Below are 27,789 nucleotides of genomic sequence, written 5' to 3'. Positions count from 1 at the left end.
CCAGTGCAAGCGATTCTGCCGGACTCCCAGCTCCTGGAAGAAGGCCATGACTTTACTGGTGTACAAGAAGGGCGAGCGGGATGACCCCAGCAACTGGAGGCCCATCTCCCTCTGCTCCACGATGTACAAGCTCTATGCCAGCTGCCTGGCATCGAGCATCACAGAGTGGTCGGTGAGCGGGGGAGCCATCAGCTCCATCCAGAAAGGCTTCATGTCCATAGGGCTGCTGTGAACACAACTTCGTCCTCCAAACCACCATCGACTCCGCCAGAAGGGTGCAGAGGCAGTGCACAGTAGCGTGGCTCGACCTGGCTAACTCCTTTGGGTCCATGCCCCACCACCACATCTTTGCCACACTCCAGGAGTTTGGGATGCCAGAGAACTTCCTTCGTGTGATCCGAGAGGTGTACGAGGGATGCAGCACCACCATTCGCTTGGTCAAAGGGGAGACCGCTGAGATCCCGATCTGGAGCGGAGTTAAGCAGGGCTGTCTTCTCAGCCCCATCTTCTTTAACCTTGCCATGGAGCCGTTGCTGTGAGCGATCTCCAATGGCACAGATGACTTCAACCTGCACGGTGAGAGGGTGAGCGTTCTGGCTTATGCGGATGACCTGGTCCTGACTGTGGATGACCTAGAGAGCCTCCAACGTATGCTAGATGCCAGTAGTCAAGCTGCCGACTGGATGGGGCTCCACTTCAATGCAAAAAGTGCGCAACTCTCCACATCGATGGCAGCAAAAGGGACTTGGTGCAGTCAACGGGGTTCCAGGTCCAGGGTGAGCTGACGGGTTTCTATGTCCGGCAGACACCCAAGGACGCCATCCAGGAGATCTTGCAGGACGCCGCCAAGATTGACGCCTCCCTGCTAGCACCGTGGCAGAAGATAAAACGCACTGAACACCTTCCTGATGTCCCACATCTCGTTCGTCCTAAGGGGATCCGCCGTGGTGAAGGTACCCCTCAACAAGGCAGACAAGATCGTCCAGCCACTGGTGAAGAAGTGGCTGTTCCTTCCCCAGAGAGCCAGCAACGAGCTGGTCTGCATCGCCCACAGTCATGGTGATGCCAACGTCCCCCGCATGGGCGACCTGTGTGACATTGCAGTGATCACCCACGCCTTCCGTCTGCTGACGTGTCCTGACGCCATGGTAAGGAACATCGCGGGAAACGCCCTCCATGACGCGACAAAGAAGCGGATCGGCAGAGTCCCTTCCAACCAAGACGTCACCACCTTCCTGAGCAGTTCCCTGGATGGCGAATTCGGACGGGACGGGCGCGACATTGCTTCACTATGGTCCCGTGCTTGCAATGCCACGTGTTGCCTGGGGAAGCACATTGGCTGCCACTGCGAGTGGTACGAGGAGCGCCAGGAGCTGGGAGTCCTGGTGTCGCAGATCAGGTCCGACGACAATACCATTGTTACCCCGAGCGCCAGGGTCATGCTGGAGAGGACCCTGAAGGCAGCCATCCACTCACTGTATATGGAAACCCTGAAGCGTAAACCAGACCAGGATAAAGCCATTGAACTGACCAACAAGTGGACACCAGCAACCACTTCCTCGCCGGGGGTGGCTTCACCCATTTCACCAACTGGTGGTTCATCTGCAGTGCCCGGCTCAACTGCATCCCACTCAATGGAGCCGTCTACCACGGGAACAGAGACAAGCATCGCAGGAAGTGCGGCTACTCCAACGAGACCCTGTCCCACGTCCTGTGCAGCTGCAAGCCCCACTCCAGAGCCTGGCAACTGCGACACAATGCCATCCAGAACTGCCTGGTGAAAGCCATCACACCATGCCTGGGGAAGGTCGCCCTGAACTGCGCCATCCGTGGTACTGATAGCCAGTTGTGACCTGACATGGTAGTCACCATCGAGGTCTAGAAAAAGATCATCCTCATCGATGTCACCGTCTCCTTTGAGAACAGGACTCCGGCCTTCCATGAAGCCCGAGCTCGTAAGCTGGAAAAATACACCCCGCTGGGTGACACCCTGAGAGCGAAGGGCTATGAGGTGCAGATGGATGCCCTGATCGTTGGAGCCCTGAGCGCCTGGGACCCCTGCAATGAGCGTGTGCTGCGGACCTGTGGATTGGTCGACGCTACGCATGGCTCATGCGGTGCCTCATAGTCTCGGACACCATCCAATGGTCTGGGGACATCTACATTGAACATATCACCGGCCACCGACAGTACCAGGAGGTGTGAGCTGGAATGACCTTGTGCATCAACTATGAGAAAAAGGACTGAGAGACTTTTTCCATTGGACCATATGAACTGGAACCATAAACTCACTGAATGTTAAATCTCACCAAATGAGGGTAAATCCATCCTCATCATCGTATCCACTCATTATACTCCACACCTGAACATAGCCATTATATGAACAACATACCCCCATATCTCGATGTCTGTACTTTGACCCATTAACCTTTTACCCCCAATCGGGGATATTGCAGATCATGTATTTCTTATGCCATCCAATCCTAAACCGAACTTCGCACCCCTTGATAATCTGTACCTTATTCCCTGATAACCAGAAACTACTATGCTTAAACTCTGTACCATTTTTTTAATTTTAACATCTTAATAAAATTATTAAATCTGAAGGAGGGAGGTTAAAGTGGCCAAGGATAACTGTAATAATCATACTTGTTCTTCTATAGCACCTTCCTGTCTTACTCTAAACCCAAATACAGCCACAGGAACTGTAGTGGATATCCCCAGTGAGGTTATTCCTTAGGTGGAGCCTTGGAATAGAGAACATGAATAACCAGGACACTTGCAACTTGTTAAAACATATCATGTGTTGTGTGTTTCATACTAGCATACTTTGGGTGCAGTCTGGCCACACACCTTCTACCACCCAAGCAGCACAGGTATCCAGTATAACTCACTATTAAAATGTTATTGCTTTTACAGAGTGTTTCAGGCTTTTTCAAATAAGTTCTTTAAAGAAGGCCCTAAATAGAAGGATCTTTTAAAATATTTTAACTGATTATAACGTTAAAATTAGCTCCCCGTCCTCTCAAAATTTAAAGTACTACTGAATATAAGAGCCTGTCTGCAAAATACTTGTAGAGAACAGCTGGGAACATAACAGAAATTTACAAGGAGAGTTCTAACACAAAAGTGGGCCAAGTGCTTTACATTAATCTCTGTTGCAGATCTTACTCGGTGTATCAGAATGCTGGCATCTTTCTTTGGAAATGTGAGTGGAAGGGACAACTAACACCATTTTTTTTTTTTTTAAACTCTCACTGAGTTTTAGTGAAGCTTGTGGCTAAGAGTTCCAAGTTCTGTTTTGCAAACAGAACTTTACAATATTGGTTATATTCTTTGCCAGACAGACCTCCTCTTTTATTATGTTCTGTAAAAGGTTTAGCACAGTTCTGGATGCTGGAAAAAGTAGAACAGTAATCTGCAGATTTGGGACTTAATTCAGGAATATGCTGAATTCTTTCGATTCCCATTGGTTTCAGTAGGAGTTGAGGATGCTCAGCACAATTTGGGTTTGGATTTATAAGAATAAATTCTCTGCATGCATTTTGCTTAATAAAGATATCTGAAAACTTGAATGGCTAGAAGTACTTCTCACATGTGTGAACTTGCATTTCTAGGGTCATGGTCCTGCTGAAATGATTTTTGTAATACCAGCAGCAACAGAACACAATACAGGAGACTGTAAACCTTTTTCTTTCCATTAGGCTTCGGCGTGGACCAGTTACGAGATGATAATCTAGAAACTTACTGGCAATCTGATGGGTCACAACCTCATTTGGTGAACATCCAGTTTAGGTACTAAATATTTGTGTGATTTGTTGCATATGATAAAGCTAATAAATTGTGATTACAACTCTCATGAAAATGCATTCAAAATTCTGATTGACGAGGAATGCAGAATTGAGCCCTTTCATAGGGTGTGTCTACGCTACCCGTCGAATCGGCAGGCAGCGATTGATCCAGTGGGGATCGATTTATCGTGTCTAGTCTAGATGCGATAAATCAACCCCGAGCGCTCTCCCGTGGACTCCGGTACTCCAGCTCCACGAGAGGCATAGGTGGTGTCGACGGGGGAGCGGCAGCAGTTGACTCACCGTGATGAAGACACTTAGATCAATTTACCGTGGTATGTCGACTTCAGCTACATTATTCACGTAGCTGAGGTTGTGTAACTTAGATTGACACCCCCACCCCCCCACCTGCCCAGTGTAGACCAGGGCTTAGTAACATGGCTAGGAGCCAGTTAGATTACTTCATTTGCAAAATCTGTTTTATAAATGCTCTTTGTTTTATTGTAGCAAATGACCAGTTAAGCAATTGCAAAGTGAGTGCTGTGCTGGGTAATCTCTACAGTATCACAGCCTCTAAGATATGGTGATATGTCTGCACTAGTTTTCTGCTTGTTTTTGGCTGCAGTTCAAGATATGGGTGATATTTAGAACCCTGATTTAACTGCAGGTTAAAGCTGGGACACCTTTCATGCTGTATTCCATTGTAGCAGATACAACTTGCTACAAGACTCTCTCTTGCACTCCATTAATGTGGTTGAATTCTCCCAAGACAGGTCAGGGCTTCGGCAATTGAGTCCTGTTCTCTGTTGATTCCCTCACAGAACTGCTTTCCTTAGCAGGGCACCATAGCCCAGGCCTGGCAAACTTTAGTGCATGATGAAAGATATATTTGCATTGGCTTGTGTTTTAATTTTTGTGTTGTGTTGGCTTTTTTTATTTGATGTGTTGACAATGTGGTTGCTAACATTTCTGAAGGCATGTGTAGTTTTCTATCCATTGTAAGATGTTTTCTATTTATGTACTTTATAAAAATTATATGTAAATTCCTAGATGCTACTGCACTAGGGATCCTAAAAATCAGCATAGTCACATTTTGTATCAAGTTTTACAACATTTAAATCTCATTCTAGAAAAAATCTCAAGAAAATCTTCCTTAAATAATTTTTCCTTAGCATGCTTGCTTAGCCTTTGCTGCTGCTTGTTTACAGAAGAAAAACAACGGTGAAGACATTGTGTATTTATGCAGACTACAAATCTGATGAAAGCTACACCCCAAGCAAGATCTCTGTCAGAGTAGGAAATAACTTCCACAACCTTCAGGAAATCCGGGTAAATCAATTATTCTTCATCTGATAATTATGATTCATATTTTTTTTTAAGAAGACATTGTCACCATTTCTAGAGCAGTAATAGAATTTGAGAGAAAATTAGAAATGTGAGATGTCAAATGCAAACTTGTATATAATTTTTTCATGCCCTTATTTATTTTCAGAATTGTATGTTTCACCAATAACATGCCCGTGTATCACTGGCTTTGGGGAAAGGAGTTGCAGGTTTGCTCTTAAACCCAGGTCTTTCACATAGTGGGACAATGCATTACCACCAAGTGGGCCATTATTATATGTTGTGTCAGAAACTTTGCTTTGCCTTTGCAGGGAACATGGGTTTTTATTTTGGTATTTGCTTGTAGTCTTGGAATATGTAAATATTTCCTTAAATTAGATCCCACCAATATCCAATGCCATTGTTTACATTCTCCTCATAACAAAGCTCTATAACAGGGGTCTCAAATTCAATTTACCTTAGGGCCTGTGTCAGTCCCCAAATCCTCCCAGCGGGCCAATAATGTCACTGAAGATGGTGTTCAGAAAAGAAAATGTTTATATTGTATTTTTTATTTCGAATTTCTTAAAACAATAAAACTGTCATACAACTTTATTCAATTCTTCGCCTGTCAGAGAGTTTTTAGTGTTTGCCAGACACCTGGCAACGCTTCAGTTCTGTCAGTTTGTTGATGTTTGGCCTCCGTGACTGAGCAATTGAAACCTTCAGGATTGCAGCGAGGTGTGCATCGGATAGTTGTGTTCGGTATTTTGACTTGTTTATATTCATTGTGGAAAAAAATGATGCTGCCTCCATGGCTGACTTTGCCTGGCAATTAATGATGCTGCCTTCATGGCTGACTCTGCCCGATGATTAGTGATGATATTTCTGTCCCTCTCCCCCAGCCAACGGGAGCTGAGGGGGGGCGGCACCTGCAGCAGACATTGCCGGCAGCGTGGTTGTATGCATCTCTCCTCCTCCGTGGGCCACAGTGGGGAGGTTCTTGGGCCGCAGATGGCCTGCGGGCTAGGACTTTGAGACCCCTGCTCTATAACTCTAAGGGTATGTCTACACTGGCAGAGTTACATCGCTGGTAGCTATATTGCTGCTCAGAGTGTACTGAAGGGAAACCACTGTTGTGTGTTCACACTGTCAGTTGCCTGTGCAATACCCTGTTCACGCTTAGATCGGTATTCAGAGCGGTGCATTCAGGGAAGCTATCCCACAGAACATCTCCTCCTGTTCTGCCGCTAAGAGTTGTGGGAAGGCGGATGGGGTTGTGGGGCATTCTGGGTCCTGTCCCAATGACCTGTGATGCATTTCTTCGCATTCCAGCAATCCCTGTGCTTCCGTCCGCATTTGGTGCCATCTTTCAATGGTTTGTGTACTGTGTGCTCTGCCTCTTCGGTCTGCAGGAATGGATCCAGCACTGTTGACCAATATGCTACTCGTTCTCACTAACATGTCATGATTGGCAGTGGAGTTATTCATTAAACTACAAAGGGAAGAGGAGTTTGACATTGATTTCGCCATGCGTAGTAGCTACAACACAAGATTTCTTATGGCATTCATTGAGGTGCTGACCACAGTGGAATGCCGCTTTTGGGCTTGGGAAACAAGCACTGAGGAGTGGTGGGATCACATTGTGATGCATGTCTGTGGCTGCAGAACTTTCGGATGAGGAAAGCCACATTCATGAGACTGTGTGATGAGCTCGCCCCAGCCCTGCAGCGTAAGGACACAAGAATGAGAGCTGCCCCGTCATTAGAGAAGCGTGTAGTGATTGCACTGTGGAAGCTGGCTACTCCAGACTGCTACCAATCAGTCGCTAATCAGTTTGGAGTGGGAAAGTTTACCGTTGGACTCGTGTTGATGGAAGTGTGCACGGCCATCAATCACATCCTGCTCTGAAAGACCATGACTCTGGGCAACGTCCATGACATTGTTGATGGCTTCGCACAAATGAGCTTCCCTAACTGTGGTGGGACGATGGATGTCAGTTATATTCCAATTCTGGCACCAGACCGCCTAGCCACCGAGTACATTAATCACAAGGGGTATTTCTCAATGGTTCTGCAGGCACTTGTGGATCACTGTGGGCGTTTCACAGACATTAATGTAGGCTGGTCCAGGAAGGTGCATGATGCACACATCTTTTGGAACACTGGCCTCTTCAGGAAGCAGGGACTTTCTTCCTAGCTCAGAAGATCACTGTAGGGGAAGTCGAAATGCCCATTGTGATCCTGGGAGACCCTGCCTACCCCTTAATGACATGGCTTATGAAGCCATACATGGGGAATCTTGACAGCAACAAGGAGCAGTTCAACAACAGGCTGAGCAAGTGCAGAATGACTTTTGAGTGTGCTTTTGGCATTTAAAGGCCCGCTGGTGCTGCCTATATGGGAGGCTGGATCTGGCCGAAGACAATATTGCTATGCTTATAGCCGCATGGTGTACGCTCCATAATATTTGTGAAGGGAAGGGTGAAAGCTTCACTCAGGGCTGGAGCGCTGAGGCTCAGCGCCTGGAGGCTAAATTTGAACAGGCAGAGACCAGGGCTATTAGAGGGGTGCAGCATGGGGCCATAAGGATCAGGGATGCCTTGAGGCAGCAATTTGAAACTAAAAGCCACTAATGTTTGTTGCTATGCTGGGGAGTGCAGTGCTTGTAATGCTAGGGGGTGATTGTGGTTGGTGCAGACGATGCACTGTGAAGGTTTAAGAAAATTGCCTGTTGCTTTGCAGGGCTCTGTTTGCTTTAAATTAATGAAATATTGTTTTCAAACCCAGGCCCTTATGCGGCTCACCTGTGTGCAGCAATGGTGTGTGTCTTCCCCCACTCGTGACGGCAGAGTGGTGTGGGAAAGTTACCCTTAATGGGGAAAGAAACAAAGCAGCTCTGCCAGAGAACCTGTGGCAGTGGATTACCCAGTATCTACATGAGTTTTGTGGAGATCTCTCTGGCAGATTCCTGTGAAGAGAGGGAGTCCATCAACATCCTGTTCTGCTGCCTACACTAAGCATGTGGTGGTACGTGCATCATATAGACACAAGCCTGCTTTCTGCAACCCTTCTGCCCCCAACAACTTATTTCAGTGATTCCCAAAATCAGAGCCACTTACCGGGGCCTCCTCTCCTGTTTGCGCTTTGCCAAGTTCTGGCAGCTGTGACTGGCTAGCCTCCTCTGGGGTAGAGAAGAGCTCCTGGCTGCATGCATCCCTGATCTCCAAGTCATCCTCTGTCTCATCCACATCCTCATCCAAGATTTCCTCTTCCTGGCTCGGTCCACTCTTGACTGGCACGTGGGCCACTGAAATATCTACAGGGGCCTTGGCAGTGGAGGTGGGGTCGCCACCGAGTATCGCGTCAAGCTCTTTGTAGAACCGGCAGCTCGTGGATGCAGCACCAGAGTGGTGGTTTGCCTCCCGCGGCTTGTGGTAGGCTTTCTGCAGCTCTTTCACTTTGACCCCGCCCTGCAGGGTGTCCTGGTCTGTCGTGCATCGTGAAATCTGTCCGTCGGTATCATAATTCCTATGGCTGGAGCGCAGCTGGGACTGGACAGCCTCCTCTCCCAAAATGCTGATGAGGTCCAGCAGCTCGGCATTGCTCCAAGCGAAGAATCACCTGGTGCATGGAGTAGGCATGGTCACCTGAAAGATGCGCTGAGACCACTGCATGCATCACCGAGCAAACAGGAAGGGGACTTTCATAATTCCCAAGGAATTTTCAGGGTGGGGCTGACGGTTGGTCACATGAGGGCAGGGCAGTAGAGTTCAAAACGATGACCAGAGAGGTGAGAATGGGCATTGTGGGACACCTCTTGGAGACCAGTTGCAGCGCTGTAATCGATCAGGGGGTCTACACTGGCACCGCAGCGCTGTAACCCCAGCATAGAAAGCTGTACGCCTCTTGACCAGGTGGTGTGTTTTTTTGTTTTTGTTTTTTGTTTTGTTTTGTTTTAAACAGTGCTGCAACTGCACAGTGTCTGCGCACTAAGTGGCTTAGCAGTGTGTACACCTCGGGAGTTACACTGCAGAAAGCTGCTTTACTGTGCAGAAAGTTGCCAGTGTAGACAAGGCCTAAATACGTAGATCTTATAAGGGATGGGATTTTCAAAAGTGTTCAGTATTGGTTTAGTTCCCATTGAAGTCAATGGTAGTTTTACCACCAAAAGTGTACTTACACTGTGATGTGGAGGCTCTGGTTTTAAATGCTTTTGCAGCTTTAGACTGAAAACTAGCAGAGGTGGTAATATCAACCATGAATCGTCTTTCTTAATTTCTTTATGAAACAAATGGGCAATTAAGACATTCTGGTACCGAACTAGAGATAAGTGTTTAAGAATTTAGGAGGAAGAATTTTGATGGGTGGCATAGGTGTACAGTGCTACATAAATCTTCTTTGCAATCAGATGTTTCTTACTTCTAGGACGTTAGGCTATGTGGCTAAGGTCAAATTCTAAAAATAAGGCCTAAATCTCATTTACATTAAGGCCCTTTTGCACTGTTCTGGCAGCATAAAGGGGCATTTCATAGTTACCAACAGCTGATTACCCTGTAATCAATAGTCATTGCAGAGGGGAAAATCACAGTACTAACTCTTCCAAAACTTGAAGTACTTCAGAACTATGTGAGATAACAAAAATGCTTAGATTAGGTTACAATTGAAGACTATCAGTAGAAGTATGTTGAAAAACAGACAGGTGTGCTGGTAAATACTACTTTGCTTTTGGGTCTTCATACTTTTATTTATTTTTGTTTGTTTATTTTTTTATTTTTTAAATGGAGCTCCTGACCTCTTCCTTTATACTTCTGTTGCACTGGCCAGCAGCAGCTGGGAGTACACATGGGTGTAATGCAAATATATGTTGAAAAATCTTATATTCATTTGTCAAAAAGACTTCTCAAAACTAGAAACTCATTTTCCATTTAATTCCATGAAAATAAAGGCTTATGCCTAAGGCCTTGAGAAAGCCAGAGTCAAAATTGAGCATGGAATGTTTTTTAAAGTTGCTTGCTTTGTTAACCCCCCAAATCTTGCTTTTTTAATTCCATATTGGCATTTAGTGATAAAAATGTTTGTCATGAAATCTGTGACAAGTCTGAATGGTTTCTAAGTGATGGCTTGCATTTTGAATATAAACTAGTCTTTCTGGCAAATACTAAAAGCAAATTTGAGACCATTCTTGGTCTAAAATAAGCTGACCTTATACACCAAAAAGAAAATAAAGCAGTTGGACTACTCAGGAGTAGGTGTCCTAAATTGTTCGATTTCAGTTTAACTTGCTAATTAAAATGCCTCATCCACAGCTGCTAGTTGATATAGTGGGAGACCTCAGCTGTCCTGCATTGCGGTAGCTGCTGCGGTGGGGTGGGAAATCCTAAATGGTTTAAAAAGAAATAACACACAAAAATTAGGGTGCAGAAACAGAGAGGCGAGATAAGTGATAAACTTGTTGCTCCAGAATAGCTTTCAACTGTCATGCTGGCACCACATTTACATCCATCCCATGTAACTATGTGGTTATCTCTGTTTATTAACATAAATCCTAAGGTACCATATTTTCATCCTGAATGTTGAATCCTGAAGTAAGGTAAGTAAACTTTACTCCTGTTTTTTTAAAGAAATGAATCCCACATAATTTTAAAGTTCACTTCCTCTGCCGCTCTTTTTGGATCTTTTTCATACATTTGTGTCCCAGCAGCTTGAGTGCTATATACTATATCAAAGTGAAAAGGAGTACTTGTGGCACCTTAGGGACTAACAAATTTATTTGAGCATAAGCTTTCGACCCATCACTCTCTCAGATCTTGGGAGACAGGCGAGTCCTTGCTTCAATCTCTCTAGTCACTCGATTACAGACCTAAAAGTGGCAATTCTTCAACAAAAAAACTTCAAAAACAGACTCCAACGAGAGACTGCTGGATTGGAATTAATTTTCAAACTGGACACCATTACATTAGGCTTGAATAAATGTGGGGAGTGGATGTCATTACACAAAGTAAAACTATTCAAACCACCCCACCCCCCAGGTTCCTCACACGTTCTTGTCAACTGTTGGAAATGGCCCACCTTGGTTATCACTGCAGAAGGTTTTTGTTTTGTTTTTTCTCTGCGCTATTACCAGCAGGACCTTACCCGATCACTCTCGTTACAGTGTGTATCGTAACACCCATTGTTTCATGTTCTCTGTGTATATAAAATCTCCCCACTGTATTTTCCACTACATGCATCTTATGAAGTGAGCTGTAGCTCATGAAACCTTATGCTCAAATAAATTGATTAGTCTCTAAGGTGCCACAAGTACTCCTTTCTTTTTGCAGATACAGACTAAGACAGCTGCTACTCTGAAACCTGGAAATATATCAAAGTGGGAGCTGAATTTTTGTTTGTAATTTTAGTTTAATTTCCAAAGCATCCACTAGATGTCACTGTTGTCCGTAATTACTATCATGGATTCATACCCCCAAAATCCATTCTTTCAGTAATTATCTTTTTATAATGGTATGTTTTAATATAATGTTCTACATACAACCTAAGTAATATGAATTTTTTCCTGCAAAGCACTAAACTCCACTTTTGAGGTTATTGTGTGTGTATATTAGTACTTCATAGACAGTTTGAGACATATATTTTTACTGTCTTAAACACAAGTACTGTTAATTATGTACTGGATTGTTGTCATCAGCTGTTTCTCAGGCTAGCCTGGAGTATTTTTTCCACCTTTCCCTTTGTATATTTTTCATATAAAAACTTTCTTTTTTTTAATGTTGTAGAGAAAAAAGTAATTACGCACGAAACAGCTTTTGTCTTTCCTTTTTATATTAAGAGGTGTTTTAGTAGCTATTCGCTAATATTAAAGATATTATCTCACATGAGACCAATAATTCTTATGCATACCAGGTGTTCATACATTTCTTTACTGAAAATCTGGGAAGAACATGTAGCCTTCCGGTTGCTAATTAATGAAGTGCAATATTTTTATGCTGTACAAGATGAATAGCTAATTTCTTGGGCTGTGCATGTGAAGTATTGTCATCAAGCACTACAGTTTATAATTTTATTTTTGATATTTAAAGTTTTTAGGAATTTTAAGGGATCTGTAATAACTTTTTCTCAAAATGGTTTTACTTTTTTTTTTTTTTTTTTTAAACTCTTCATCAGCGATGAAACTGAGTTTTGTTTTTTGTTATCTTCAGCTTCTCTGACTCGGAGGCAAGTGGTTAAAGCAGTGTGAACTATTACAAGATCTTTAAAGCAAAGCCACTTCATTATACAACGATTCCGTTGGTTTCAGGATTGATTAACTGTGTGGAAAATCCAACTAAATTTTTTTATATTTTTCCATGGATGCTTGCCCAGTTCATGGAGTTTAATGAAAATCCTATGATGCTTTCATGTGTTTTCTTTCTACTGACAACAGTCAGAGTTTTCAAAAGAATAAAACATTGTTAGCCTCGTTTTTTTTAATTAACTAAGCACTTCCCTGCCCTAGGTGGATATTCTGAGACCCAGGTGCACCTTTTTAGAGTCATAAAGATTAAATGTCCTCCTCCCCGCCCCGCCCCCCCCACACACACATTCCTTTCCTTTCTTCTGAGGACTATGTCACCACTACTTTGCATTTCTCTCCAAAAGGGTAAAACACTTATAGAAAAAATGTTCTAAACTGTTTATCACATTCCAAGTCCACCTTTAGTCTTTTAAATCATAAAATATTTGCAAGTGATTTTCAGAGGTATGATTCTACTTTGAAAGGTGATTATGTAAAAATTACAACTTCCTCAGAAGATCTTCCCCCAATTTGTCAGTCCTATCTGCTTCCTTTAGTGACTAATTTTAATCTTTTACATCTGATAACACTGCAGAGCCATTCCAGCTAAGTTAGTAAGATGGAATCTTTTGTTTCTTGTACATCAACAATATTGTTAAGCTCCAATTGGTTACACCTGTGCAAATGAGCTGAAAACAGTGGGGTTGCATGGATGTAACTGAGGGCATAATTAGGCCTTTAGACTTCATTTTCAGTGGTAACACATGACAAAGCACTCCCTCCCTCTAGTGTCAGACAGATTTCTCCTTTATGTAGCTTGTCTCTCAGATTCCAGGTTAAGCCTGTGGCACTGGCAGTTAGAAAAACATCTTCTAACAGTAGTTGCAGCACAGTTTGATCTGGAAACCACAGATACAAATATGCAATACCATTTTAACAGAATCACTTCTTGGAGTAGAGCTGCTCTGTATGTACTCCAAGACATAGCAATCCTCTCTGTAATGGAGGAAAGCTATACTTGACTGCTTCTGAAACCTGTCAATGCTACTTGTGCTCCATTGATCAGAGGAGATGGCTGGAGAGAAATGTGAGGAAATTCCTCACTAGGAGGTTGAGTATGCTGCCATCACAAATATCTCAAGAACTGCTTTCTTGTCTCGGCAGCACAAGACCGGCAAATTTATCTGCTTAAAGTGATGAATCTATGTCCTATTAAAATGTGGAAAGGGTTATTCCTTGCCTTACATATGCCTTGGTGATTGCAGCAGTGCAGGAAAAGTCAATCAACAAAAGGCATACTAAAGGCAAAGATCCCAAGAAGCTGGACTTCACCCCAGATTTAGGGTGGTAATACTTGCCTCCATCATTCCATCTCTTCAGGCCAAAGATTGGTTCATGACTCTCAATTTGTGGGGCGTGCATTTCCAAATAGCTGTCCACCTGTCCCACAGGAAATACCTGAGATTCACCATGAGACCAAACCATTACCACTACAAGGTACTGCCATTCAGATCCTCCGCAGCACTGAGAATTTATTACAAAATGTCTAGTTGTGATAGTGGCATACCTGAGAAGGCAAGGCATTCATGTCCACCCCTACAACTGGCTGATCAGAGGCAGAATCCAGTGGAGGACAGCAACAAACCTGGAATGTGCCCCATTTCTATTTATGGGGCAGAGTCTCCCAGTGACCTATGAAAAATCATCCGTCACCCCATCAGGGAGAATAGAGTTCATAAAAGCTGTGTTCCACTCCAGATCAGAAAAAGCATGTCCGCCCGAGGACAGGTTCCAGTTGTTAGAAGCACTCCTACTCCATTTAGTTTCAAAATGGGCTACAAAGATATGGACATGTCTTGCAGTGTTAGGCCACGTGTCAGCATGTTGGTATTTGGCCTTGCTCGCCAGAATTCACCTGTGCTCCTTTCAACTCTGGCTCAGGTCAGTCTAGTCTTCCCTGCCGCAGAACCTTTCCCAACCCCAGGGAAAGGCTCTAGCAGGGGGGAAAGGCTCTGCCAGCTTCCTGCTGCTGGAGCTTTCTCCCTCCATAAGAAAAGGCTCCGGCGGGGGGGGGGGCGGGGGGGTGGAAGCAGCAGGAAAAGGCTCCAGTAGGGGGGAGGCAGTGGGGAAAGTCAGCCTTTCCCCACTGCCTCCCCTATGCCAGAGCCTTTCGCTAACATGTATAGCTACGCACCACACTATAGATGCAGCCTGATTTTTGCTGTGGTGTGCCGCTACACCTACATTACACACCGCTGCTGGTGGAGTGCAGTACAGACACCAAATGTCAGAATTATTGTTTCAGAGGAAGCCTGAGTTCAAGATTGTTGTTAGACACATTCCTCCTGCAATGGAACAGAGGCCTGCTTTATGCCTTTCTGCTGATTCCCAGGGTAATTTCCAAGATCAAGAGGGACAAAGCCACGATAGTTCTTGGAGCTCTGTACTGGCCAAGGCAGTTTTGGCTGACAGATTTCCTTATGTCCAGTCAGCCTCTGATCTAGCTTCCAGACCACCCAGTTCTGATCTGACAGCATTATGGACAGATAATTCATCCAGACCAAAGTTGCTGAAGCTAATGGCATGGCTGTTGGTTAGCTGAGTACCACGGACAGAGACTGCTCCCTACGGGTCCAGGAAATCCTGATACAGAACAAACAAAAAAAATTTACCAGAAGGAGTTAGTCTTTTAAATGGAAGAGGTTCTTGATACGGGCAGCCCAAAATGTTCTGTACCCAGTCTAGACCTTGATACCGCTGATCCTTGACAACTTATTGCACTTTAATAGGGTTGATCAAAGACTGCCCTTTTTTATCTTGTGGTGAATTCAGCCTGCTGACTGCCTGCACAGTCATACTTTGTCTTTTCTCATCCTATGTTTATTGATATTTCTCAAAGGACTATACACACTTCCCACAGGTCAGAGAACCTACTCCTGTCTGAGATTTCTGTATAGTCCTTATGAAACTCATGGAGATTCCATTTGAACCTCTCTCAGAATGCTCTTTACATCACTTCACTCTGAATATGGTCTGTCTAATTGTTGTTGCATTGGCCAGAAATGTGAGTGAACTTCAGGCATTTATGGCTGAGCCCTCAACAGAGACACAGTGATGCTATGGCCTCACCTAAAGCTAATTCCCAAGGCGGTTTCAGAACTTCATCAGTCATTCTGCCTGTCTTCCTGAAACCAAACAGAAGCCTTAAATAAGATCCAGACACTTTATTTTTCATCTTATGAACAAATCAGCATATGTAACTTGCTATATGGTTATTTATTTTTTGGATGAGACAGATGCACTTTGTTCACTTATTGGATACTATAGACTTAGCTAAACATCTTGACCTCTGCTAAATACGAATGGAGTTAGTAAGCCATTACACAATTTGTATAAAAGTTATATTTTAATTTAAATTTCTCATATCCTATATTAATTTTCTAATTTGAAGCACAGCCTTCCTATTCTAAAAAAAAAATTAAAAGAATCAGTAGAAATATTGCATAGTTCTAAAAGTGCTAGCAGGTAATTTAAAGCTGTTCAAACTTGAATTGTAAGGCTGCAGGAATAGTCAGTGTAACTCTCTGTATTGGTTCAGTGGAGATAGGTAGTATACCAAGTAATGGGGATACATTTCAAGGTGCAGTTGTGCAAGTGACTTTGGATGTGACTCTTTTTTGCATATAGCTATGTGTGGGTCTGCTTTTATAGCTTTAATATGTTAGAAATAAGAAGCCTTCTGGAAAGCTGGTGAACAATTTCAAGTAATGGTCATTATGGTCTAGGTTTTGAATTGTGCCCCTTGTTTGTGTGGATGCAACTTTTGACCACTTGAGTATACAAGTTTTGAATTTGCATATGTAAACTCCACCGCTTTGTACACTAGCAGTAATGCTCAAAAACTGCATCTACTGGTGACTCAAGCACGTGCATATACAGAGGCCATGTTGAAACATCTTTCAAAATTTGTCCTTATTACTTGGGGTCAAATCCCACAGATATATTGAAATTTTTATGTCATGGGGAATTCTGAATTTGCCTTGGGAACAGTTAGCAAAGATCTACAAATGTGAACATCAATAAAGCATTTAAACACTAATATATCAATATTGACTTAATGATATGCTGCCAATGTTTAACAAGCAGCTCCCATGAAAATGTTTCCTTTTAATCTGCAATAAAATCCTTGTTACCAGGGCTCTGTGTACGTGCCAGGAGGGGTGAGGAACTGGGGAATGAATATGTTCCCATTTTCAACAGAAATGCTTTCTCCTAACCAAGAATGAAGGCAATACCACTTGGCAACCAGATTCTGCACATTCAAGCATGCATGCTGTAAATGTTGGTACTCTATTCCTGTAAAATAGATCAGATATACTGATAGAGTAGCTGTGCTCAAGTTCCATGGTTTCAATTGGAGTATGTGCATTAAGATTTTGTATGAGAGCCTGAGATGATCTTCCCCTCCCCCACAATGAAACTGAATCAAGGTACATCATACTTAGTTCGGTTTTGTGTATTTCCAAATAAAAGAAAGGCTTGATTTTTAGAAACATCTTTTTTTTTTTTTTTTTTTTTTTCCCCTTCCTCTGGGTCTCATGAAGATATCGATGGCATGGATGATTAGCAATATCTAGATGAAGAACATGCTTTATTAGAGCCAGGGAAAGCCCCCCACCACTTCAATTTGATGGAGGAATTTTAACAAAGGTTGCTGTGAGCCTGCTCCAGCTCATCATAGCCATAATTCCAATCCCTACTATGTTAGTCTTAACAAAAAATGTGGGATACATCCAGCTAGGAGTGGAGTCTCAAATACTTATTAGTTTTTCATCCATGTATCTCAAAGCATTTTGTGGACACATTCTCACTTTTTACTGATGAAGAAATTGAGGCATGGGAGGTGGGGGAGTGAATGGTTGAAGGTTACCCAGTGAGCTCGTGGAAGTCAGAATTAGAATCTAGGTCTCATGACTCTGTCCTGAGCTCTGACCAGCCATCCGTGATGATTACAGAAGTACATGGGTACTCCAATACCTGTCTGTATCTGCACTATGAACAAATTTCTTTGTTCCTCTGAAACGTCAGCTGCTGGCCACTGCTGGAGACAGGATATTGGACCCCTGTTCCTAAATTTAGAGTTTGGTTTGTTTTCTCAAAGTTTTTCTTAAGTCAATATGGAAACATGATAATATATTGGGTTTTTTAGGCTGAGTAGCAGCATCCAGGGGATCAAATCCTCCAGCCCTTGTGTAGCTATAATGCCCACTGACTTTAATTAAAATTTTATCTGTATAAGTACTACAGGACTGGGCCCATAAAGAGCAAGAACATAGTACATTTTTTTCCCTAACTTTTTCATAATGGTAATGTAGAGCTGTACACATTGATTCATAGAGTATTAGAAGTAAACCCCTTTGTTTTCAGTTTAAACCAGTTTTTACTGAAAATTTCCCAGGTTTTACAAAAAGTAATATTCATTTTTTTCTGATTTTTTTTTTTTTGCCCTACTTTTGTATCATTCAAATATATATATGAAGTAATTTGTTTTATTAGGAAAATACAGTACATTGCACGAGGTACATGTTTTACAATAATACATTAGTCTGTGTGTATGTGCAAAGCTGCCTGTTGAAGTAAGGCTATGTATTACTCTAGAAGCTGCACAAAATGAACAAACAGGCACGCACGCAAGCTCTGAAGTGCGTGTTTATCTGAATGTACTAATGAATCTCACACCCACCATGTACACATTTCAAGCTTTTAGCAGATAAGTTTAAAGATTTGATACACTAAAATGGGAAGAAAATGAAAATCTGTTTGTTTTTGTTCTTGTGGTAATAAACACTAATAAATTCCCCGGAAAAGTTAAATAAAATAAAAACTGAAAACAAAGAGCCCTAAGTATAAGGCCAGAAGGGAGCATTGTGATAACCTAGTCTGACCTCCTGCATAAGAGACCACCTGCTGCCGCGCTTTTATTCACCTGGTGGCTCTCTGGCGGCAGGCCCTCGCTCGCTCCGGGTGTCTTCGGCAGCACTGAAGGTCCCGCCGCCGAGGTGCCACCGAAGACCCGGAGCACTACTGGGTGAGTAAAAGCGCTGCAGCAGGTGGTGCCTTTTTTTTTTTTTTTTTTGGATCACTCCACCGTTCCCTCAACAGGGGAAAATTTTAAAAGGCGCCAAGACATTGACAAGATGCCACTTGTGCTCAGTGGGGGGGTGGCCACTACCCTGCTCCCCCCTAGCTATGCTACTGATACCAAGGGAGGAAAATAACTTTTGAAGTGGGAAGAGAGTGGCCCATTACAGACAGTTGACAAGAAGGCGTGAGTAACAGATGGGAGAAATTAGTATTGGGGAAATTAAGTTTTGGTTTTGTAATGACCCAACCACTCCTAGTCTCTATTCAGGCCTAATCTGATGGTATCCAGTTTGCAAATTAATTCCAGTTCTGCAGCTTCATGTTGGATTCTGTTTTGCTGAACTGGAACACTTTTGTCCACATGTTTGTTGACCCCCTCAAAGAATTCTAATTGGTGAGGCATGATTTTCCTTTACAAAAGCTGTGTTGACTCAACATATCAGGTTCATGTATGTGTGTGAGAATTCTGTTCTTTATATAGTTTCAGCCAATTTGCCTGGTACTGAAGTTAGGCTCACTGGCCTGTGATTCCCAGGATCACCTCTAGAGCCGCCTTTGAAAATCAGCATCATATTAGCTATCTGCCAGGCATCTGGTACAGAGGCTGATTTAAGCGATAGGTTAGTAGTTCTGCAATTTCATATTTGAGTTCTGTTATAAATATAAAGGGAAGGGTAACCATCTTTCTGTATACAGTGCTATAAAATCCCTCCTGACCAGAGGCAAAACTCTTTCACCTGTAAAGGGTTAAGAAGCTAAGGTAACCTTACTGGCACCTGACCCAAAATGACCAATGAGGGGACAAGATACTTTCAAATCTGGAGGTGGGGACACAAAGGGTTTTGTCTGTCTGTGTGATGGTTTTGCTGGGAACAGATCAGGAATGCAAGCCTTACAACTCCTGTAAAGTTAGTAAGTAATCTAGCTAGAAAATGCGTTAGATTTTCTTTTGTTTAATGGCTTGTAAAATAAGCTGTGCTGGAGGGAAAGTGTATTCCTGTTTTTGTGTCTTTTTGTAACTTAAGGTTTTGCCTAGAGGGATTCTCTCTGTTTTGAATCTGATTACCCTGTAAGGTACTTACCATCCTGATTTTACAGAGGTGATTCTTTTACCTCTTCTTTAATTAAGATTCTTCTTTTAAGAACCTGATTGATTTTTCATTGTTCTTAAGATCCAAGGGTTTGGGTCTGTGTGCATCTGTACCATTGGTAAGGATTATTATCAAGCCTTCCCCAGGAAAGGGGGTGTAGGGCTTGTGGGGGATAGACGTCTCCAAGTGGGCTCTTTCCCTGTTCTTTGTTTAAAACGCTTGGTGGTGGCAGCATACTGTTCAAGGACAAGGCAAAGTTTGTACCTTGGGGAAGTTTTTAACCTAAGCTGGTAAGAATAAGCTTAGGGGGTTTTTCATGCAGGTCCCGACATCTGTACCCTAGAGTTCAGAGTGGGGAAGGAACCTTGACAAGTTCCTTCAGGACACTTGGGTGAATCCTACCTGGTCCTGGTGACTTATTGTTTAATCTATCAGTTTGTTCCAAAACCACCTCTATCAATACCTCTGTCTGAGACAGTTCCTCAGATTTGTCACTTAAAAATTAAGTTAGCTTCTCTGCAATGGCCTTGTCTTCCTTGAGTGCTTCTTTAGAACCTCGATTGTTCAGTGGCTCCACTTAATTGTTTGAAAGGCTTCCTGTTTCTGACATATTTCTGACAGAAAGCAATTTGCTGGTAGTTTTTGTGTCTTTTGCAAGTCGTTCTTCAAATTCTTTTTTGACCTGCCTAATTATACTTTTACATTAGACTTGCCAGAATTTATGCTCCTTTCTATTTTACTTAGTAGGATTTGTCTTCCAATTTTTAAAAGGTGTCAGCTTGTCTCTAACCATATTTTACTCTGTTTAGCCATGTGGCCATGTTTTTTGTCCTCTTATTGCTTTTTTAAATTTGGGTTATACATTAAATTTAAGCCTATATTGTTCTGGTTGCAGGCATTTCATTCTTGTGACTGTTCGTTTTAACTTCTGTTTAACTAGTCTCCTCCATATTTGTGTAGTTCCCCATTTTGAAGTTAAATGCTACTGTGGTGGGTTTCTTTGGTATTTTCTCCACTACAAAGATGTTAAATTTATTTATGTTATGGTTGCTATTACAAGCGAGTCAGCTATATTCACCTCTTGGACCAGATGCTGTGAGCCACTTAGGACTAAATCAAGAATTGCATCTCCCCTTGTGGGTTCCAGGACTAGCTGCTCCTAGAAGCAGTCATTAATGGTGTCTAGAAATTTTATCTCCGCATCTCGCCTGTGGTGCCATGTTCCCAGTAAATGTGGGGATAGTTGAAATCCCCCATTACTATTGGGTTTTCTCTTTTTGTAGCTTCTCTAATCTCCGTGAGATCTAATTCCCCAATCGCAATTACATTTTGAGACTGCTCAGTTAACCAGTGTTTAATCTGTGCCATATTATTTTTGTATTGTTCTGCTTTCTTAATCAATATATCATGTGGTGTGATGCCAAATGCCTTACAGAAGTATATTACATCAACACTATTAGCTTTATGAAACACACTTGTAATCTCCTAAAACAAACAAACAGTTGCTTGTTAGCTCAACAGGCAGTCAAATGCAAATTTTGATAGTATAGTGTAGTAGCTCTCAATACTCCTTTGAATTATGCAGAGTGAGTGTATTGTAAGCATTTTAAAGATGGACTAAATTGTTTGCAAATAGGTTGAGTCGCTTGTTCAAGGTCACATACTGAGTCAAGACATGAGGCCCCGTGCTCCAATCCCTAGACAACACTGCATTCATATTCTCTTCCTTCTTTCTCCCCTTCTACTGTTTCTCCTTTCAGGCTGGCACCTGGAAATGAAAGGTAGCACTGTTCTGCTGGTAGTTTTTGTGTCTTTTGCAAGTTGTAAATGTAAATGTTTTCCCTTGTGTACCTGCTGCAAGTCAAATTGTCTAGAATTAAGTGTGCTTATAGCAGGGTTGGTAGGGAAAATACTTTCATACTGGAGTGGGACACTACCCTCCCATCTTCAGCTCTTGGAGATGGATATCTGGATATTGGTTACTACCCAAAATTGTCCATTGCCTGACAGTGTTCCTAAAGTAAGCAGGCTATTAATTTGAGGATTGTTAAAAACTAAGCAAGGTGAAACTTGCTATCAATCATGTTTAAAATTTAATAATTTATTTGCAAGTATAACGGAGGCATTACATTATTTCATTTCACAAACCACCAAACAGTTATTTTGTACTATAAATTAGCTGCTACCTTGTTGTTTGAGTGCTAGACTAAATAAGTCCAGTTAATTTCATTGTTGCTGGTATTTACCTATGCTCACTTGGATTCATCTGTATACCTTAACCCCACTGGAGGGATTTTCCTATGCAACATCCCACTAATTGTAGAGTAATCACTGTTAAATTGGACCTTATTAGTAATGTTTTTATAAATTGACTGTTTATTTGTAAGGTCTTGACATTTTTTATTAGACACTTTGGTTTTAATAGATTTTTTTTTTTCTATAGGGGTTTGGCTGTGTGAGAAAGTTGCACCTTATTGAGTTAGCTTTTAAACCAATATAATACTGATGTAAAAGGCTGTGTGGACACACTTATTCCAATGTAAAAGTGGCTTATTTTGATTAAACATGTTCTTCATCAACTTAAACTAAATCAAAATAGTATCTACACATCCTTTTGTGTAAGTTTCATTGTATCCGTGTAAATACTAGTTCAACTTTCTCATGTAGACAATACGTAACTTATTTGTCTGAAAAGACATAGTATTTCTTATTTTCTAATCAGCTGGGTTTCAATAGTACTTTAGCTGGCCATGAATTCTATTCACATTCAATGGTTTTAATGCAGTCTTGTTACACTTCTGCATTATTCACTATACTTAAGGCTTTATCTAGCCCAAGCTCCCTCTGTGACTGCTGACCCCACTTGTTCCCTGAGCTATACAGCTGCAGAATCCAAGTGGGGATGGTTGGGTAATTCAATATTTATAGGTTTCAGAGTAGCAGCCGTGTCAGTCTGTATCCGCAAAAAGAAAAGGAGTACTTGTGGCACCTTAGAGACTAACAAATTTATTTGAGTATAAGCTATTGTGAGCTACAGCTCCGATGAAGTGGGCTGTAGCTCACGAAAGCTTATGCTCAAATAAATTTGTTAGTCTCTAAGGTGCCACAAGTACTCAATATTTACAGCAACTATATAATGCCCAAATCGGCAACATACGGCTACAGAAGACTGCCACGTTCCCAGGACCAAGTCAGCATTTACTTTGCTTACCTGCTTTAAATGACCCTTAGACTTGCAATCATGGCTCAGAAAATGAGGGGCAAGGGGCTTATAGACTAAGTTTTCCCAGAAATAGTTGATGGGTAGGAAGAGTAAGTTCCTCTTTCCCTCCCCATTTCCAAGAAGAGAGCCCTCAAATGGTAGAAAGGAGGTTGGTGAGGTGGTGATTGATCCAGGAATTATCTCCAGCTATCACTTTCTAGAGATAAGTTGGGTAGCTGAGACCTGTATGTGGTGTAAGATACTTTTAATAAAAAATTGTCTGGAACTGAGAGCTTGGTCTTTTTCCTTTCATCTCCCACACCTCTCAAGACATCATGGGAGCTGTAGTAACTTTTACAGACTACATGGCTTCACAAGGAGAGAGACTTCAAATCCAGAATAGGCAACTGTTGTAGGAGCTTATGTCCATGAGATCTCCTCCCCTTCATGTTGCTCCACAGTCTTCTGCAGCTGAGGCTTTTGTGGGGAGGGAAGGAGGGAATTTCCCCAAAAGGGCTTAAGCCTTCATGTTAAGAAGTTTGGACCTTCCACTATACTGATGGCCTCTCTGGAAATTTGCAGAATGGAGCACTTAATTTTCAGACATGTATAATGGGAAACTTGAAGGAAACAAAGCAAGAAGAAAAAAGGATCTAATTCTTTTTCTCACATTGGTGTAAATCAAAGGCAATGACTTTATCATGGCATGAAGCCAGCTAAGTAAGGGTGGAATCAACCCCTAAAGTATGCTTTGGGAAGCCTGTGTCCTCTGGCTGGTGGCTGCATTGTAAAACTATAGAGCAGACTATCATCTATTTGTATCAATTCAGGAGATGGTGAAAATGGACACAGCAAATGCATATTGGCAGATAATACTAATTTATCTGGGACTCTGTCAACCTGTATTGTACACTTCAGCACCAGCGGCTGTGGCTTATTTCCCTTTGCTGTCAGTGAGCTGGGTCCAAGAAAATCAAGTAATCAAATGTATAAACTGTGGAACCAAATGAGGCTAATTTCTTTGTTTAATATTTGAGACTGCAGGGACTTGAGAGACCATCTTTGTTACAGTTTATGTAGCAGATTGCCACATAGCCAGTGAGATACAGTAGGAATGAAACTCCAGAGTTCTTCAAGTTTTGATCTCTGTGTATATTCCTCTGGGGTATGCATGTTTTCCAGGCACCTGAGACAAGAAGATTCTTGCTAGTAATGTCCACTGGTCCATGCCTGTGCTTTTTCCCTTCTTGTGTATTGACCTGAGGGCATAAAGATCAGCGCAGACTGACTCTCTCTCAATTTCCTTCTTACCTCCACATGGTCTGAGACAGAACCCTCCAGTGTCCACAGTCACCCCTCCAGTCTTCCCCCTATAGCCAACCTCTAAATATTATAAAATGTAAATCTTGTATATAAAAATTCTTAGATTTCAGGAGAAATCTGCTCCCTACGCATACCCTTCCTGTTGTAGGATTCCAATTATGCCCAGAATTCCAGGCATCAAGAACTTTCTCCTGCCCTCATTCCTCCCTGATCAGCGATGACCACAAGAGGTGTCTCTACTGCCTTGGAGAAGCTCGTATCTGCACTAAGTGCAGTACTTGTCACCTTTTCCCACCCTGAACCCATCAAGCGTGGGAGTTATGGCTTAGGAAACATTTCATTGAGTGCTCTATCAGGCCCAAGTTGGATCTGGGTTTGGCAGACATCCCCCCCCTCCCCCCCATCCAGCGGGCAGAGGCATTCATGAACGTGGTGCCTAGCACTACAACTTCAGATACAGGAGCAGGCAAAGGCAGAGCCATGGACTCCTTGTGTCAGTCTCACCGTGAGGGTTGGAAAAATCTCCCTCTAAATCCACTTCTAAGAGGTGGTTCTGGTTCCCCTACAACCTCAAGGTCTGGTGACTCTTCATGTCTGGTGCAGGGAAGCTCAAAAACCCATCGAGATCATGGCACCGAACTGCAGGCTGCTAAAACCAGGAGTACCTCCATTTTGGCAACGTTGGCAGCAGTGGGACCGTTTACTAAAGGGGAATGAGCCTAGACCAGTATGACTATTGGTACCAGTGAAGGACAGATTACCATTCTATACACCATTGGCACTGACATACGTTTCTGAGCCGACACTGAAAGTTCACAGGGAGAAGATGCCTCATGGCAGCAAATACACCACTTTGGAGGACATGACTGTCCCGCTGGACCCAGAATCTCCCATCCTATGAGAACTGATTCTTACAAGGGAGATTGTGACAGCATCTGTCCATGAACATTATGAAAGAAATAGGTCTCCTGTTCCCTGTACTGGTTGGGGTATTTCTTCACTGATGGTTCCAACAGTGCTACCTTTGGAAATAGAGCCCGCATTTTCTTAGTTGCGTGATTCTCTTGTGGAGGAAAGACCACTATTGCTTCCTCCAAAAGTCATCAGCTCTGATAGAGGTTCCAGAATTTCCTGGGGCCCAATATGATGATATAAGATGTGCTCCCCTAGGTTGGGTGGTATCCTGTGCCTTGAGGTGCCCTGTGCCCTCCTGTGCCCATGCTGGATCCTTCTACCGAAACTCTCACCATCCCTCTAAATCAGGGGACCAGCCTAAACTCTTTCCAGAGCCCATGGGGGAAGAAAAAACAACAGCTGGATCTCACAGTACCGCTGGTACAATCAGACATATTGTCTTCCTCTCCTGATGAGGTGGTTGCATCAGCATTACTGTCCTCACTGGACAATCACAAACAGTTTCAGGAGCAGTTAAGAAAAGGTGCTGAAGCCCTTCGGAGTCCATTGAAGGAAGTCAATGAGTCATCCCACAAATTCCTGGACGTTCTGCACAGTAAAGGACCTACTACAATAGCATTCCTGATCAATAATGCTATACTATAATCTGCCAAAGTGGTGTGGGAACACCCCAGCAACAAGAGACCCACTCGTAAGAGAGCAGAAAAGAGGTACTTTGTTCCTACCAAGGGAGCAGAGTTTTTTCTCACACATTGTGTCCCGAACTCCCTGGTTGTTCAGGTTACTACAGAAAAGAGTAGATGATAACACACAAGATTTATTCCCTCAGATAAGAAGGCCAAATGCTTGGACTTTCTAGGGAGAAAAGTTATTTACATCTACAGCCTACAATTCTGAATAGCCAAGTATCAGGTACTGTTGCAAAGTATGATTTCAGCAACTACTTCAAGGCTTTGGAATTTAGTGACAAACTCCCTCAGGAGGACAGAGTGCAATTCCAAGTCCTTATTAACAAGGGTAGTCTGATAGCCAGATCATCTCTTCAAGCTGCAGTATACTCTGCGGATATAGCTTCTAGATTGATAGCAACTGCCAATGTTATATGCAGGGAGCCCTGACTTTATTCCTCAGGTTTCCCCAGGGAAGTACATTCCAGTGCGGAACCTTCCTTTTCAAGGGGGCTGCTTGGTAAATCAACAGACGGATGAGTCATTGTAGTCATTAAATGATTCAAGGGCAGCCCCCTGTTTTCTGAGGATGTACACCTCAGCGCCCAAAAGAAAATACACAAGACAACCTTTTCAACCTAGACCAACAGACAGCCCTCCTTTCACCATAGGGTATGAATCCCCATGTAAGTGTCAGAGGGTGTAGCAGAACAAGGACAGTGCGTCACCTCTTTCCAGCTACAACTGCCTGTCAAATAATACTTTTGATGGGAATTTACCCAAGGTCCTCCCACTTCTGAGGTCTGTTTTAGTCGCTGCTGTGCTCAATTTTTGCATGTATAAGAGAGAATAACAATGGACAAATAGGTTCTCGATACTGTCCACTTTGGTTACACCATAGAGTCCCAGTCCCTTTTCCGGGACCATTGTCACGTGAGGCAACTCTTACGGGAGGTAGATTTCCTCTTTCTGATCACCATTGAGTCAGTACTACTTCAACATCGAGGAAAAGAATTTTATTCATAATATTTCCTCATCTCCAAGAAGAAAGGCTAATGCAGACCGGTGTTAGACCTTTGGCACCTCAATGTCTTCATCCTGAATCTTAGTCTTCAGATTGTCACCATGGCATCGATCATCTCGTCCTCAAACAGAAATGTGTTCATGGCACTCAACGTGAAAGATACATATTTTTCATATAGACATCCTTCCCTCCCATAGGAGGTTTGTGAGGTTCAAGATAGGTGCAAACCACTGTCCATGCAGAGTGCTTCCCTTTGGACTGGCAAAAGTGCCCAGTTATTTTCAAAGGCACTTCCATCATGACAATTCAATAGTCTTTCCGTACCTCAATGATAGGCTTCTGATAAGAAGGTCTTATTGGAGCGTAACAATCACCACCTAATCTCTCATCAGTCTTCTAACATCTTTAGGAATCTGAATGTAGAAAAGTCCATTTTAGGTCCAACACAGACCATAGACTTCATTGGAATAACTAGATTCATCCAGAACTCACCTCCCAAGTTTCAGTATATGAGCATCCTGATCAATCAGCTCTGGAGCCCACAAACGTTAATTTGATCATGCCTTATTCTCCTGGGTTTTGGTGTTTGTGACACCATTCTCAAGGCTCTGACTTCGCTGTCTGCAAGCCGAGCTTTGAACAATACATGTGCCCAGTAGGCACAGTATTGATAAGTTAGTTACATTACCTCCCAGGGTATGGGTGTCTCTTGCTTGGTAGCAGGACTGAGAACAGGTGTGCAAGGAATTTCTTTCACTCTGCCACCTCCGTAGAGGACGCTAATTACGGATATATCCCTTGTAGGCTAGGCACATATCTGGACAAACACACAGCCCAGAGAACGTGGTGCCTCATATTATCAGGCTGTACATAAGTCTCCTGGAACTGAGAGCAGTCTGAGAGGCCTGCAAATGATTCTTACCATTCATTCATTCCAAGTGCATTTGGGTTATGTTGGACAATATGAGAATTGTGTTCTACATCAACAAGCAAGAGGAAGCAAGATCTATACCCCTTTGCATAGAGGCAGTCTGCC

The 27,789-nt window shown here is 42.8% G+C and overlaps 1 protein-coding gene across 15 annotated transcripts in view; it reads left to right on the top strand.

Annotated features, from left to right (window-relative positions):
- The window catches only part of ANAPC10 (anaphase promoting complex subunit 10), a 248,243-nt gene that overhangs the window by 12,925 nt on the left and 207,529 nt on the right, over positions 1 to 27,789 (top strand). For 12 of the 15 annotated variants that reach the window (XR_006290628.1, XM_043545762.1, XM_043545765.1 and 9 more), the window contains 2 exons: positions 3,705 to 3,795; positions 5,000 to 5,120. Coding sequence is in view for 14 of the 15 variants with exons in the window: in XM_043545762.1 (XP_043401697.1) it covers positions 3,705 to 3,795; positions 5,000 to 5,120 (212 nt within the window). In the remaining variant the exon portion in view is untranslated. Of the gene's footprint in view, positions 1 to 3,704; positions 3,796 to 4,999; positions 5,121 to 5,283; positions 5,667 to 12,312; positions 12,560 to 27,789 lie in introns of those variants that run through there. The other 3 variants (XM_043545764.1, XM_027832314.3, XM_037897340.2) reach the window with 2 other exon arrangements.

This window comes from Chelonia mydas, chromosome 4 (assembly GCF_015237465.2).
Source record: "Chelonia mydas isolate rCheMyd1 chromosome 4, rCheMyd1.pri.v2, whole genome shotgun sequence".
NCBI classification, from domain to species: domain Eukaryota; kingdom Metazoa; phylum Chordata; order Testudines; family Cheloniidae; genus Chelonia; species Chelonia mydas.
This window is presented reverse-complemented; position numbering and strand designations above follow the sequence as displayed.